This window comes from Sinocyclocheilus grahami, unplaced genomic scaffold (assembly GCF_001515645.1).
Source record: "Sinocyclocheilus grahami isolate Dianchi unplaced genomic scaffold, SAMN03320097.WGS_v1.1 scaffold506.1, whole genome shotgun sequence".
Taxonomy (NCBI): Eukaryota; Metazoa; Chordata; class Actinopteri; order Cypriniformes; family Cyprinidae; genus Sinocyclocheilus; species Sinocyclocheilus grahami.
Window position 1 is genome coordinate 593557 of NW_015505685.1, and position 13450 is coordinate 607006.

Consider the following 13450-nt stretch of genomic DNA (forward strand, 5'->3'; position numbering starts at 1 on the left):
GTACATTAACATCCCTTCAGAGGTATTATGTATACCATCGGCAGACAGCTGAAGCCACTAGCAGCTAACTGGATATTACTTCTAATTGCATGACAACACAATTCTCATCAGGAGCTGTGAATAACAAAATTATTCATGTTTGGCATTTGCCATCATCATATTTAGCTGGCCGAGTGTTAAGAGGGACGAGAGCTTGCTTTTTAATGAGAGGAACAGAACATCCAGTAACAGCCATGCCTATTCTGAATTACTAGTTAGGACTGATTTGGTTTTGTGTCAAAGAAAATGTATCTACAGGACAGCGAGAAGAAAGGTTTGTACTGAGATTTGAACTATGAACCTTGTTCCCATGTAAAGACAACAAATAGTCTAAATCAGACTGGCTTGTGAAAGAAACATGAGCCTCTACAATGCTGGTCCTTTGAACGTCTTTATTACTTATTTTGAGCCATGTGTAAGAGGAGGTTTGGAGTTGGGCCGGGTTAAATGCAAAACCTAATTAAACCCTGCCAAGAGTAACTGCTACTTTTGTCCACATGCTGTACATAAACACACACTTTGTTTCTCCACTGAAGCTCTATCATTTTTGAAAACAACCAACAGCACGGTAGCCTCATACGCAACAATTAACAACAGATATTTACCGTACAGGTTCTTCTGAAATGTATTCCTTCCTTCCATATAGCCAATCAACATTTTTCCAATATCCAAGTTATGCTATTAAAGTAATAAAATGCTTCCAATTATATTATGCTTTTCATGGGTTGTCACTGTTGTACTAATGGGACACTTTGGAAAATAACAGCAAATACAAACAAGGCAGCAAACATGTAACTACATACACATTATTCATTTTGATTTTGCAGTTTGTCTCAGAACTCGCACAAGACGACTTGTTATCAAGGGCATACAAGATCATTTCTGGACTGAACAACTCAGACAACAAACATACAAGTTATACCACAAACCTTAAAAATATATATAAATTAACTTATGCAAAAACTTTTGGGCAGGCCAATAAATAAGCAACTGGAGAACTGCAAATCAACAACTAAATATATATATATATATATATATATATATATATATATACAGATCAGTTGAAGAATACAAACACCTGGCAGTGTGCTGACATGTGGAACGCTTGTGCAGTTTAGCATATTAAGGCAATATTAGGGAAAAGTGAGGGAAAATACTGCTACATTGCTTGTTAAAATTAAAGAAACATGTCATTGTGCTACACTACACTCCACTAAACGAAAAAGGTTTCTTGTTCATACACACTGACATCTCGATGAAAACGAACTTGACACTAAGAAAAAACTGGATAAAGTTATCTGAAATATGAATAATTAGTTCAAACCCATTAACTGTTTAACAATGAAGTTCCTGAAACAGTCCATGCACCAACTAGCCGATTAAGCGAAGTAATGAACCTGTTGTGTCTGTCATCCATGAAGTATAACTGCTTTTCATAACCATTCCCATATAAGAACTAAGTCGATGTAGAGCAGGTTGTTCCTAGTTCAGTGATACATCATTGATACAAAATACACCAACCAGGAACAATGTTTTAACTGCTCAAACACTGAATGACCTGCACGTAAAACACACACATTCTAGTGTTTTCTAGCCACCCTCACGCACGTCACATGACTAGGAGCTCAAAGTCATTGGCATTATTACATGAAATGATTTACAGTTTTGTTGATACCATAGCTACAGACAATTACGCCAGCAGTCCAAGCTCGGCTACGGTGTGCAATACTTTACACGATAAACGGTGAATGAGGAGGGCTACACTGTGACTGCACTATCCGAAAGAAAAATGGAATTCATTTGACCATATTGTGAGTGTTTCCCATTAAAAAAAGAAAAAACAAAAAGAGATGGAGTTGCTCAGTAAAGGCAAACTCCTGTGTGTAAGCTGAAATCAAAATAAAGGCCTTGGGGTTGGCGTTGTCCTTGTGGTAGGGCTCAACGCCAGGTGAACAGGTTGATGTTGTTGGTCGTGTCACTGTTCAAAGCTTCTGATGGAAACTCCAGCCCAGTGGCCCCTCACTCAACTCCCCAAGCACCAGGTGTGTCGTAACAGTGCTTGGGAGGCTCTCAGATCTTCTTGGGCCGGCGTCCCAGATGGTAGTAGTAGGTCAGCGTGACAGTGAGGAAGAATACGCGACTGAGGAGGAGGAGGATGGCAGCATTTGGTAGGGAGCCCAGCTCCACCAGGGTGACGGAGGTCACTGTAACATAGTGAAGCGAAGATATACATGATCCAAATATCAAGAGTTTGGAGAAAACACATGGTAAATGTATCATAAATATCACAATGACTAATTAGACTTACAGTACTGTTCAAAAGTTTGTAATGTTTTGAGCAATATATTTGTATAAAGACCCCTTAACCTGTTTCATTGCAACATACCAGTGTTTTCGGCATTTTATATTACTCTATGCTCTCTTTTTTTCTATATCAGCTTAATAATTTAATTAAAAATTAATATTACTTCTTCAAAATGTTTCAACCAAACGCATATGTGCAGCAAGCCATAGACAATGTATGTTACAATGTGCTTGTATGTACTTGAATTATGTACTTGTTTAATGTACTTTTTAAATTTGACTTCTGTTGTTCTTCCGATTTTCTTCTGATGTCTTGTTGATAATTTGTCTCTGATCTTATCTGTGATTTTTTTTTTTATTGTTCTGCTTTAAAATTTATTTTATCTGATGCTGTAAAGCACATTGGTCAGCTGCCGCTGTTTTAATGGTGCTATATAAGTAAATTAAACTTGAATGAATCCATTGATAAACCCCAACCACTAGAGAGCAGTAGCATCATGATAGTAAAGGGCCCCATCTAGAGCTGACAAGACACAGCATGCATTAGACTAGTTCTTACTGAGACAAACCTAAAAACTGGATGGCAAAGTAGCAGGCCTCGCAAAGTAACGTCCATTGGATGATAATCTTCTCAGCAGTGTACAAGCCATTCCACAAGATCAGAGAGAGACCTGCCAAAAAGAAGGCAAATAAATGAGAAAGTGTTATATATATACTGTACACTATTATATTATTCAAAAGTTTGGGGTCAGTAAGATCTTGTTAACTTTTATCAGTAAGGGTGTATTAAATTGATCAAAAGTGACAGTAAAGACATTTATAATGTTACAAAAGATTTCGATTTCAAATAAATGCTATTCTTTTGAACTTTCTATTCATCAAAGAATATTTTGATTTCCACATAAATATTAAGCAGCACGACTGTTTTCAGTCAATTTCTTAAGCAATCAGCATATTAGAATGATTTCTGAAGGATCATTTGATCTTGAAGACTAGAGGAATTGCTGCTGAAAATTCAGATTTGCCATCAGGAATATTGCAAAATTGCATTTTAAAATATATTAACATATTAAACTTTCTGATCATATAAATGCAGCCTTGGTAAGAATAACAGACTTATTAAAAAATCCAACTGACCCCAAACTTTTGAACGGTAGTGCAAGTAAACAAGAACAACTTGTGACAGCTGAACATTAAAACAAATCTCAAAAGTCACAACATTTATTGATATGCTTCAGTATACAAACTACCAGGATTATAGTTTGTATACTGAAGATAAATGACCCTTTAGAAGGTTTGAATTTATTTATTTTTCTTTATGAGGTGAGTTGAGATGATATTTTAGTTTAGTACAGTTTAGTTAGTTAAACCAATGAATAAATGTAGTGAATTTTAGAAATGGCAGATTGAGAGAGAGGAAATGTTGAGTGAGATGACACAAATGTTCACTGTTCCAGTGAACTAAACTTAATTAAAGGTAACTTATCACTGGGGGACTGAGACATAAAATGTTCACCCGGAGACACCAGAGAACAGCGGCTGACACATACTGACAGAATTACCAGGAGAATTAAATGAGTATTATTACAAATATGTCTCATCTATTTAATTTTTGAAGGCAAGATTTGAAAAGGGAGCAGATAGAGAAGGGAATAATTGCAAAAATTTTTTTTGCAAATTTGTTGTCTGCAGTGGGCCAGAAAGAGTCAGACTTAATGTGCAATTAAATGAATGAACAGCGGAGAGCGTGCCGCCCCGCAGGGAATATTTCCTCCTCGCTTCTCTTCACAATCCACTGGCTGACTGGCCATTTACTCGCATAACAAATATACAAACACAAATTCTAAGAGCGCCTCGAGTTGAAGGGTAAAAAATGACTCCGAGGAGTCTTTTTATGGCCCATCAATAGATGTGCTGACCACATGACAACCTCTAATTAAGAGTGAGAGATCATTGGGTTATTAAAAATACAGAATGAAATCAATATGACTTACTGAGAATGGCCCCTCCATAGAGACGTATAGAGACACTGGTGGCTGTTTGTTCTTGATCAAATACAACTTCATACAGCTGGTTAGGGAAGGCTAGGGCCTATAAATCACACATTTAAAATAAATTATTGCTGTATAGACTCATTTAGGGTATTAAAGATAGTAAGAGAGTATTGGTCCTGAGAACATCTGGAGCTTAAAGTATTGAACCTTACCATAAGGGCCATGACTGTGAAAACCACAGCGGAGAAGAGGATCCATAACCTTGAGAAAGGGAAAAACATCAGAGAAGACGACTAGCTTAGATGATGTATTTTCTATTCTAAAACGCCAAGGGAAGTTTAGCAACGATATACAGTACAGAAGGGTTCAAAAGCCTGAGAGGAAATATCTGGGATGCATTTGGATCGCATTTAAACCTGGAAATAAACTTAAAGAAACGTTTTAAAGTAAGACGAACAAGAAATATTTTAGATTCTGAACAATTTTAGATCACTAATCAAATAAGCAAATTTGTGACATTTATTTGACTCTTTACAGATGGTCAGATGTTGTTCTTCCATTGAAGCTCAAGATGGATCATCTCAAATCATGCTGGAGAATATGATCATCAGGTTTTACAAAGTGCTGCTCACATTACAGCAAAAGAGAGACAAACCACATGTTCATTTTCACTCCAATTGTTATGCTGATAATATACACTATCATTCTTCATTTTTTGTAAAAAAAAAAAAAAGTATTCAGCAAGGATCCACTAAATTGATCAAAAGTTAGAGGCATTTAACCTATACAAAAAATACATTTCAAATAAATACTGTTCTTTTGAACTTTCTATTAATAAAAAAAAAATCATCAGTTTCCACAAAAATATTAAACAGCACAACTGTTTCCAGTAGTAGTAGGTGTAGTAGTTTTTAACAGTCGTTTTTAAAGCCTTGTCAGCAACTGAGGCTATTTTCATGCCAAGAACTGAGTTACAATAAAAACAGTAAAGTAAAAACTACACAAAACAAAAAAGGCACAGCAGTAACGATTATGGTTACATTTACATATGACAAAAATTCTAAAACTTTACTGGTAAAATCTTACTAAACAAGTCCTTAAGTGAGCTTATTGAATAAAAATGTTGAATACTTATATTAAAAGCAGGACAGTCCAATAAAATATATTTCACAACTTTCCAACAATAAGAAGAAATATTTCTTGAGCACCAAATCAGAATATTAGAATGATTTCTAAAGGAATGTGACACTGAAGACTGGATTAATGGATGCTGAAAATATATTTAAATAGAAAACAGTGATTTTAATTTGTAATAATATTTCACAATATTACTGTTTTACTGAATTTTTGATCAGTAGCCTAGGTGAGCATAAGAGACTTCTTTCAAAAACTCACAAAAATATTCCCTACCCCAAACCTTTGCACGGTAGCGTAATTTTTCATTTAAAAATGTATTTAACAAGAAAAAATGCTTCAACAGTGGTTTTAGACTTTTGGACCGCACTGCATATATTCTAGAAATGTGTTATGATCTTGAATGGTGCAAAATTCAAACTGAGATCTTGAGACTTCACAAGCGACTCGGCTAATGCACATAAATTAGAAGCTAATAATATCGCAGGAGATTCTTCTTACATAAATCATTTGCTTTAGTGTCCAGAGACAGACACGTTATAATACACGTTACTTAAACAGCGGCTGGATTTGTACAATACTCGAGCTCAGGGTTCAGCTGGTTCATCTGTGGCCTGTCAAAATTAATGTGCTTTAATTAAAGGCCTGCTATTTTCTGTACTGGTGACAGGCAGAATGTAATAAATGAGGTTTATAAGTGCAAACTCCCCTAAGCACTGCAGCGTAAAGCGCGGCGGAACAGTACAGGGTTTGTGGTCTTACCTCAGTCCCATAGGCTCTCGAACTGCAAACTTGATCTCATTCCCCAGCATCTGACTGATCTGAGAGAGAAGAGTAGTGGAAGTGAGGAAGAAAGAAAGATGGGAAGAGAGAGCGTAAGACACAAGAGAGACAAACACTACACGCAGAATAATAAAAAAATGGTCATATCCTGCAAGAAGTGACAATTCTGACAGAAACCTCCATTCCGAATTGATTTCAGAGGAACAAGAACAACTATATCATTCTGCAGCATGATGAATTGATAGTGCATGGTGAGTTGTCCACAGTTGTGTGGTCCGAATCATTCATTTAAGTGAAGAAACCTGTTGTGAACACTGACGTTTGGGGGCCACCGGTTGATAGGTGGATTAATAATCACACTATATTATGCATGAAATCCAATTTGATAACAAATTAGCAAATGCAGCCACCCACATTGTGTGTCTGATGATTTCCACAGATTCATACATATTCAGGTTTATGGCTGTCATTCAATGCATCCACCTACTTCTTCATAGCTGTTAAACAAAGATGGCAACACTACAAGGAAATAAACGTGTTGGCAAACTCAATTGTTTAATCACATTTTTAGGAGGTGACACTGTTCTATCATTAGCAGCATATCACGGGTTTCCATATGGCTGCTTAAAACAGTTGAAAGATAGAAAAGAGCATTTATTGCTCGTAAAGGAGCATTTTGGTTTCTAAGGAAATCTATTACTTCAGAACCAAGAAACTAATTCACACCAGTAGCTTGTCTTTTTAACTAGCCATTAAAATAACAAATTCATTAAAATCATTTGTTACAGGAATCACACTAGAACTTCATTGTAATTCATTAACAAATGACTCCAATGAGTTACAACATTACCAGTGTAATATGATTTAAACAACAAATAACTCTTTTAATGAATAGTTAAAGGGGTCATATGATGCTGCTAAAAAGAACATTATTTTGTGTATTGGTGTAATGAAATGTGTGCCTCGAGTGAGCGGAGGCTGACTTGAGTGAGCAGAGGCGGGCGGGCTCGAGAACGGATTTGACGAAGGAGCGTCTGGCGGGCTTGCGGCAACCACTTGTGATGACCCCAGGCTGGACTCCGCTTCGTCCACGGTGAAAGCCGATCCGGCGATCGACAGCGCAAAGTTGATTTATTTCCTCAGCGACCAGCACGGATCAGCTCCAGGCATGACGAAGCGGATATCGTCCTCTTTTGGAAGGCCAAAGAAAGTAGTTTCGCTTTCACAATGAAACACACAGCGCCTTCACGACATGGCGGCAGCAACAATACTACAGCGAGAATAAAAGTTACACCACCTTTCTTTGCGTGAACATTTGGGCGGCGTTATTCAAATCTTCCCACATCGTGACGTCGACATTTGGGAGTGTGTTAGAACGAGGCATTTTAGGTAGGCGTGGTTGACTCTTAACTTTTATAAAGAATATCTCTTTGGATTTGAGACTTTAGTCTTTGCAACTTTACAGATCTTCTTTATGCACCAAGAGCTTGTAAAACTCCAAAGAGAAAGGAAAAATTGAAATCGCATCATATGACCCCTTTAAAAAAGATGGGTCACTGGCTTGAAAGATTGTCTTGTATCATTTACAGCATTATGATGCAGTAACATTAGTGAAATTGCAGCAAAATTTCACAAGCAAAAAAGGTCAAATTTCTACTGTCAACAGCATAAAGATGTATGAAGCACGAAGACATCACTTTCAAACCAAGCAGCTTTCTGTTTGTCAACATGGTGAATTCATGTGACCAACTTAAAAATGAGTGAAACCTGTATGGGCAGAGTTTTTTGTCCTCGTATGAAACTCCTAAATGTGAAGATTCCTATTGGAATGACAGGATTTTGCACACTAAATTTTGCAGAGTAATAGTAAATGTGGTAAATGTTCTCTAAATTAAAAGTGGACATTCTCCAAGAAAAATGGGCATTATAACTGAAATAATCAAAAGGAATGGCAATGAATCAAATGGATTCGAAAGCAGAATCGAATACAGTGCTTGTGAATCAGCACTGAATCTGGAAAAATTAATACACAGTCCAAATGGCTATTTTTATCATCCAGTGAACGTTTTGTGTAATGTACACTATCGTTCAAAAGTTTGGAGTCTGTAAGGTTTATTCATGTTTTTGATAGAAATCTTTTATGCTCATCAAGGCTAAATTTATTTGATCAAAAATACAATAAAACTATCAATATTGTGAAATGGTATTACTTATAATTTATAATTTCAAAAAACTTTTTCTACTGTAGTATTTTTAAAAAGTGATTTATTCCTGTGTTGGCAAAGCAGAATTTCAGCATTATTACTTCAGTCTTCAGTGTCACATGATACTTCAGAAATCATTCTAACACACTATATATTCTCTTTTTATATGACAAATACTCTGTAACCTCAGTTAACAAGCCATATGAGGACCCATGGACCCTTCCCCCCGGAATGCGTAACACCCCAGGAAGTCGAACAGGCTTCTTTGTTGCATGGCAACCAACGCTGATATCACTGGGTTTATTGGCCAAAAGTATGTAAAGCAGGGAAAATCCCTGCTTGTCCTCACTTTGGTTTTGATCTGGAGCAGACCTAATGTACATGCTGTTCAAAATATTTTAGTAGGATTGGGATGGTAGGAAAGATCCTGATCCCAACAGAAAGGGAGGGTTCAGGGTGGATTCTATGAACAAAATCTAATAAAACTTAAAAATAGGTCAAATTTGCATCAAGTTTATATTTTGCATTTGATTTGCTTCAGGGATAAAGTACATACCCTTTAAGCTACCTTTCAGCACAGTAAAGTAAAAAAAAAAAAAAGTCACTCTCCCAGTAAAAAAAAAAAAAAAAAACCCAAACAGCTGTTAATGTCAAAAAAAGAATAACGGTTTTTATTACTGTATATTAATTACAAATACACAAGATGAACCAGTCAAATATATTGTCTAAAAACTGCATCTGTGGTTGAATGCACATTTGTTTTTATTTAATTGTTGTGGATCAGATGAGGGATCTGACTCTTTAAAAGTAAATAGAAGGGGCTGTTTGTCTATTCCTGTTGGTCTTGACATAGCTAGCAGCTATACATGAAATCCAATTCAGAGCACTGGTAATCCGGATTTTGTAATCTGCAAAAGTGTATATCTGGATCAGGGTGATCCAATCCAATGTTGCTTTGGGAAAAAAGTGCATGAAATCCTGGACAGCAAAACAAGGCATTTACAAATCCAGATCACTGTGATCCAGATTAAACTTGTTGAACAACTGGGCCCAAGTTTGGCACAAGTTGGAGTTCATGCTACTCAAGTGCTGCTGTCATTAAAGCTAAACGGACAAAACCAAATACCAAGACACTCTGAAATTCTTGTTAATTCAACTTTTCACTCAAATTGTTATGCTGATAGTATAATTTATAATGAAATGTGAAGTTAAAAACTAAATTAGATAAGAATGAAATATACAAGGATTTTCACGAGTCGCCAAAAACTTTGGACACCAATTTTACGTTTTTCGAGCTTGACCTCAAAATCAAGATCTCTATAAATAAAAAATGAGGTATTTCAGACAGAAATACCAATGAGAAACCAGTGAATTTGACAGAACATGAATAAATGGACGGGGAATAATCCAAACCTGGGAAGGAAAGAAATTCCTTGCATTAACAACAAAACATTAAACAGCAAACAGCCTCTTGACATGGAAAACACTATAGTTGTATCTGCTTTGTGTTGCAGAGAGAATCCACACAGAGCAGATCATTGTATGATTTTTAAAATGTCTTTCTTTCCGTTCTTATTATTTTTCCATTCTAATTATTATTAAATAATTTGAGGACTTTTTTTTTTTTACTAATATTAGTTCAGACAGGACCACTTTGGCAAGTTACTTGAGTTTATTGAAACACAATTTATCTTTGGCGGTATGGTTCCTTATGGGGGTTCTTGCTCCAAAATTAACTGAACATGCAAGAGCTTCAACATTAACCCCCCGGAACCATCAGCTTGGAAATACATAGACAATTAAGACATTTAGTAATGTCTTTAAAAGTGAACAGTGGTAATTGTGTAGATGTGGCAGTGGGACGTCTATACTGTAGCTTGGTTATGAGGATGAGTGTCTCTCAGCAGCGAGGTCCATGCCAGCCGGGACTTAAAAGCCTTAGTGATCTGAAACAAAAGACGACGACATCCAGAAGGTGCACAATAATATGCTCATGCTTATAATGGGGAGGGAGGGAGGGTTGCGAGCAGTTTGAGCATACATACCGAGCAGTAATGCCACATATATATGTCCCGGGTCTAATAGGAGAATGGTAGTGATTGGAGCGATTTGACAGCTGACCGCGTCAGCTGGTCGCAGCACTATGCTTACGTGGCCTGACTGAACTAACCCTGCACTCGATTATTCTGCTGTGGTATCGAGAATTGTGAATTTTCACTGGTCTCTAAAATGTAGATGTCATAGCAACCTTTTTTACAGAAAATATATTTAATATATATTGCTATCTTTATATAAATCACTCATATAAAGTTTTGGCCCACTCATAATTGCGTTAAATAATCGTGATTACAATATTGATCAAAATAATCGTGATTATGATTTTTGCCATAATCAAGCAATTCTAGATCAACCTAAATTAAATCCAATCCAGTTTTAATTTTAGAGCCATCATATTTCATTAGAATTCACAACAGCAAAGATTTCACGCTCGAAAGCATACTTTACCAACTGGCTAACTGCAAATTGCATTTTATCTGGTGGTTGGTTCTCAGACGGCCATCTTATTTGAACCGTGTAAGCAGCCGAGACCTTTCTGAGCTCTAAAAGAGCGCAAATATTTCAATTTGCTGGCTGTTTTGGCCTCTGCAAAAAATTCTCAGCGAGTACCGACATCCTGATTAGAGGCTACTGCAGGTCAGACTCTGATTGCAGAAGATAAAAGCCAGGCATAGCAATGAGAGTGATCTCACGGGAGTTATTACCAAAGCCCAGGTCGACTTGTGTGGAAGATATGTAAACAAAAATTGCACTTTTGAGGATATCAAAACATTACAAAAGGACATAGAGAGATCAGTGCATTTATTACCACATATTTACACTGGCTCGGTCTCTTTCTACCGCAGTCAAAACAAATGCTGATGCAAATGCAACTTCCATTCAAATGCTTTGCGGGTCATTTGCACCAAAAGGCCATGCACACATAAAAACAGCACTTCACTAGGTGTGTATCCTGTCACTGTGCATGTGTTCTGACATGTGCATCTGCTTGAATGCGAGTTTGGCCTCTGGCTGCTGTGTCATTACTGAATCACGCATCTGTACAGTCATTCTAGAACGCGTGGTTTTCACAGGAACAGACCCTTCTCCAGGAAGCAGACCTGAATCATGAGCGTGAGATGCATTTAGCAAGAATAATAATAATGCAGAACAGTGTGGCACAGGCCAGTGAACAGAGCAGAGAGAAGGCAGGAAGAGGAAGAAATAAACAATGCTGTTTTGGAGGGAATAATCCGGCCTGTGTGACTGCCTGCTCCTTCAACAAGCACCGGCACATGCGTGAAGGAAAACATTTGCAATGCAGGGAAATGAAAGCAACAGAAATCCTACTGTATATCTGTCATTGGAGGGATGTGACTCAGTGTTAAGGTGCTCCATCTTAACTACTAATCTAATTACCAACAAAAAGTGGTATAAATGCACCTTAACAAAAGAGACAGATGAAATGATAAACAAAAATGCTCTGCTAAAGGATTACTACAGTCATAAATTAAAATTCTGTCATCATTTATTCACCCTCATGTCGTTCCAGGCCTGTAAAGCTTTCTTCTGTGAAGCATTAAAGATATTTTTTTAATGTTTCTTTTTTTGCTCCATACAAAAGCCAGTGGAATACAGTGTTGCTCTGGACACCATTGAAAACATTCTTCAGAATATCTTTTGTCATACAGATTTTTAATGACATGAGGGTCACTAAATGATGACAATTTTCATTTTTAGATTATAATATCCCTTATTTGGATTCCAAAATAATTGAACATTTTGCTTTGGGATAATTTATCTTACAATATTTGCAATATTATACAATCTTTACAGTGTTTTTTTTATTATTATTTTGGAATATTTTTTATATATTTTACAAAATAATACTTTATTCAGCAAGGACTCATAAAATGTATCAAAAAAGACAAAGACATTTATAACATTACAAAAAATTTCTATTTCATATAAATGCTGTTCTTACATGTATACACACACACACACTTTCAAAAACATAAATAAAAAAAAGACCAACCCTAAAACTTTGAACTGTAGTGTAGCATTGGAGATTCTGATTCATTTTAATGAACTGCTTCATTTGCAATGACTCATATAAATGATTCATATAAATGAACAGAATTCACAAATACATTTTTACAGAAATATTATTTTATAAAAATGCAGGTCACCCTGATTTTCAAATTTTCTAGTTATATTCACATTTTTAGTTGCAGTTGTCGAAATGTATTCATTTTAAACTCTGTTCTTGCCAAGTCAGAGAAATACTACTTAAAGGGGTCATATGATGCGATTTCAAGTTTTCTTTTTTCTTTGGAGTGTTACAAGCTGTTTGTGAATAGATAAGATCCCTAAAGTTGCAAAGACTAAAGTCTCAAACCCAAAGAGATATTCTATTTAAAAGTTAAGACTCGTCCACGCCCTCCTAAAACGCCTCGTTTAAACATGCCCCCACATGTCTACGTCACTGTGTGGGAAGATTTGCATAACGCCGCCCAAATGTGCACACAAAGAAAGGCGGCGTAACTTTGATTCTCGCTGTAGTATTGTTGCTGCCGCCATGTCGTGAAGACGCTGTGTGTTTCGTTGTGAAAGCGAAACTACTTTGTTTGGCCTTCCAAAAGAGGAAGTTGTATTTACAACACTGTTCCAGAACAGTTCAAACTTCAAACCAAATATTCAGATGTGTGCAACGCATTTTACGGAGGACGAGGACTGTTTCCTGGGAGAGTAGCCTACAATGCAGCTGTGCACAAAGGCTGTTTCTATAAAATGGGGCAATTCCAACTTTGCAAGGACTGTCTGGTGCTTCTGACTCACAGCCTGTAAGTCAGATCACAAATGTAGACATGATTTTATGTTTACGCGGCTCGATATGCAACGCAATGCATAAAAAGACAGTATAAGTCATTATAATCAGTAATTATGTCCCCACTG

The 13450-nt window shown here is 36.5% G+C and overlaps 1 protein-coding gene across 2 annotated transcripts in view; it reads right to left on the reverse strand.

Annotated features, from left to right (window-relative positions):
* Nucleotides 1–1576: 1576 nt before the first annotated feature.
* Nucleotides 1577–13450, reverse strand: part of tp53i11b (tumor protein p53 inducible protein 11b) — a 94051-nt gene continuing 82177 nt past the window's right edge. For both annotated transcript variants that reach the window (XM_016237127.1, XM_016237128.1), the window contains exons 4-8: nucleotides 6234–6292; nucleotides 4550–4598; nucleotides 4338–4434; nucleotides 2913–3014; nucleotides 1577–2243 (exon numbers count right to left, since the gene is read on the reverse strand). In XM_016237127.1, the coding sequence (XP_016092613.1) occupies nucleotides 2110–2243; nucleotides 2913–3014; nucleotides 4338–4434; nucleotides 4550–4598; nucleotides 6234–6292 (441 nt within the window). In that variant the 3' untranslated portion in view covers nucleotides 1577–2109. The remainder of the gene's footprint in view (nucleotides 2244–2912; nucleotides 3015–4337; nucleotides 4435–4549; nucleotides 4599–6233; nucleotides 6293–13450) is intronic.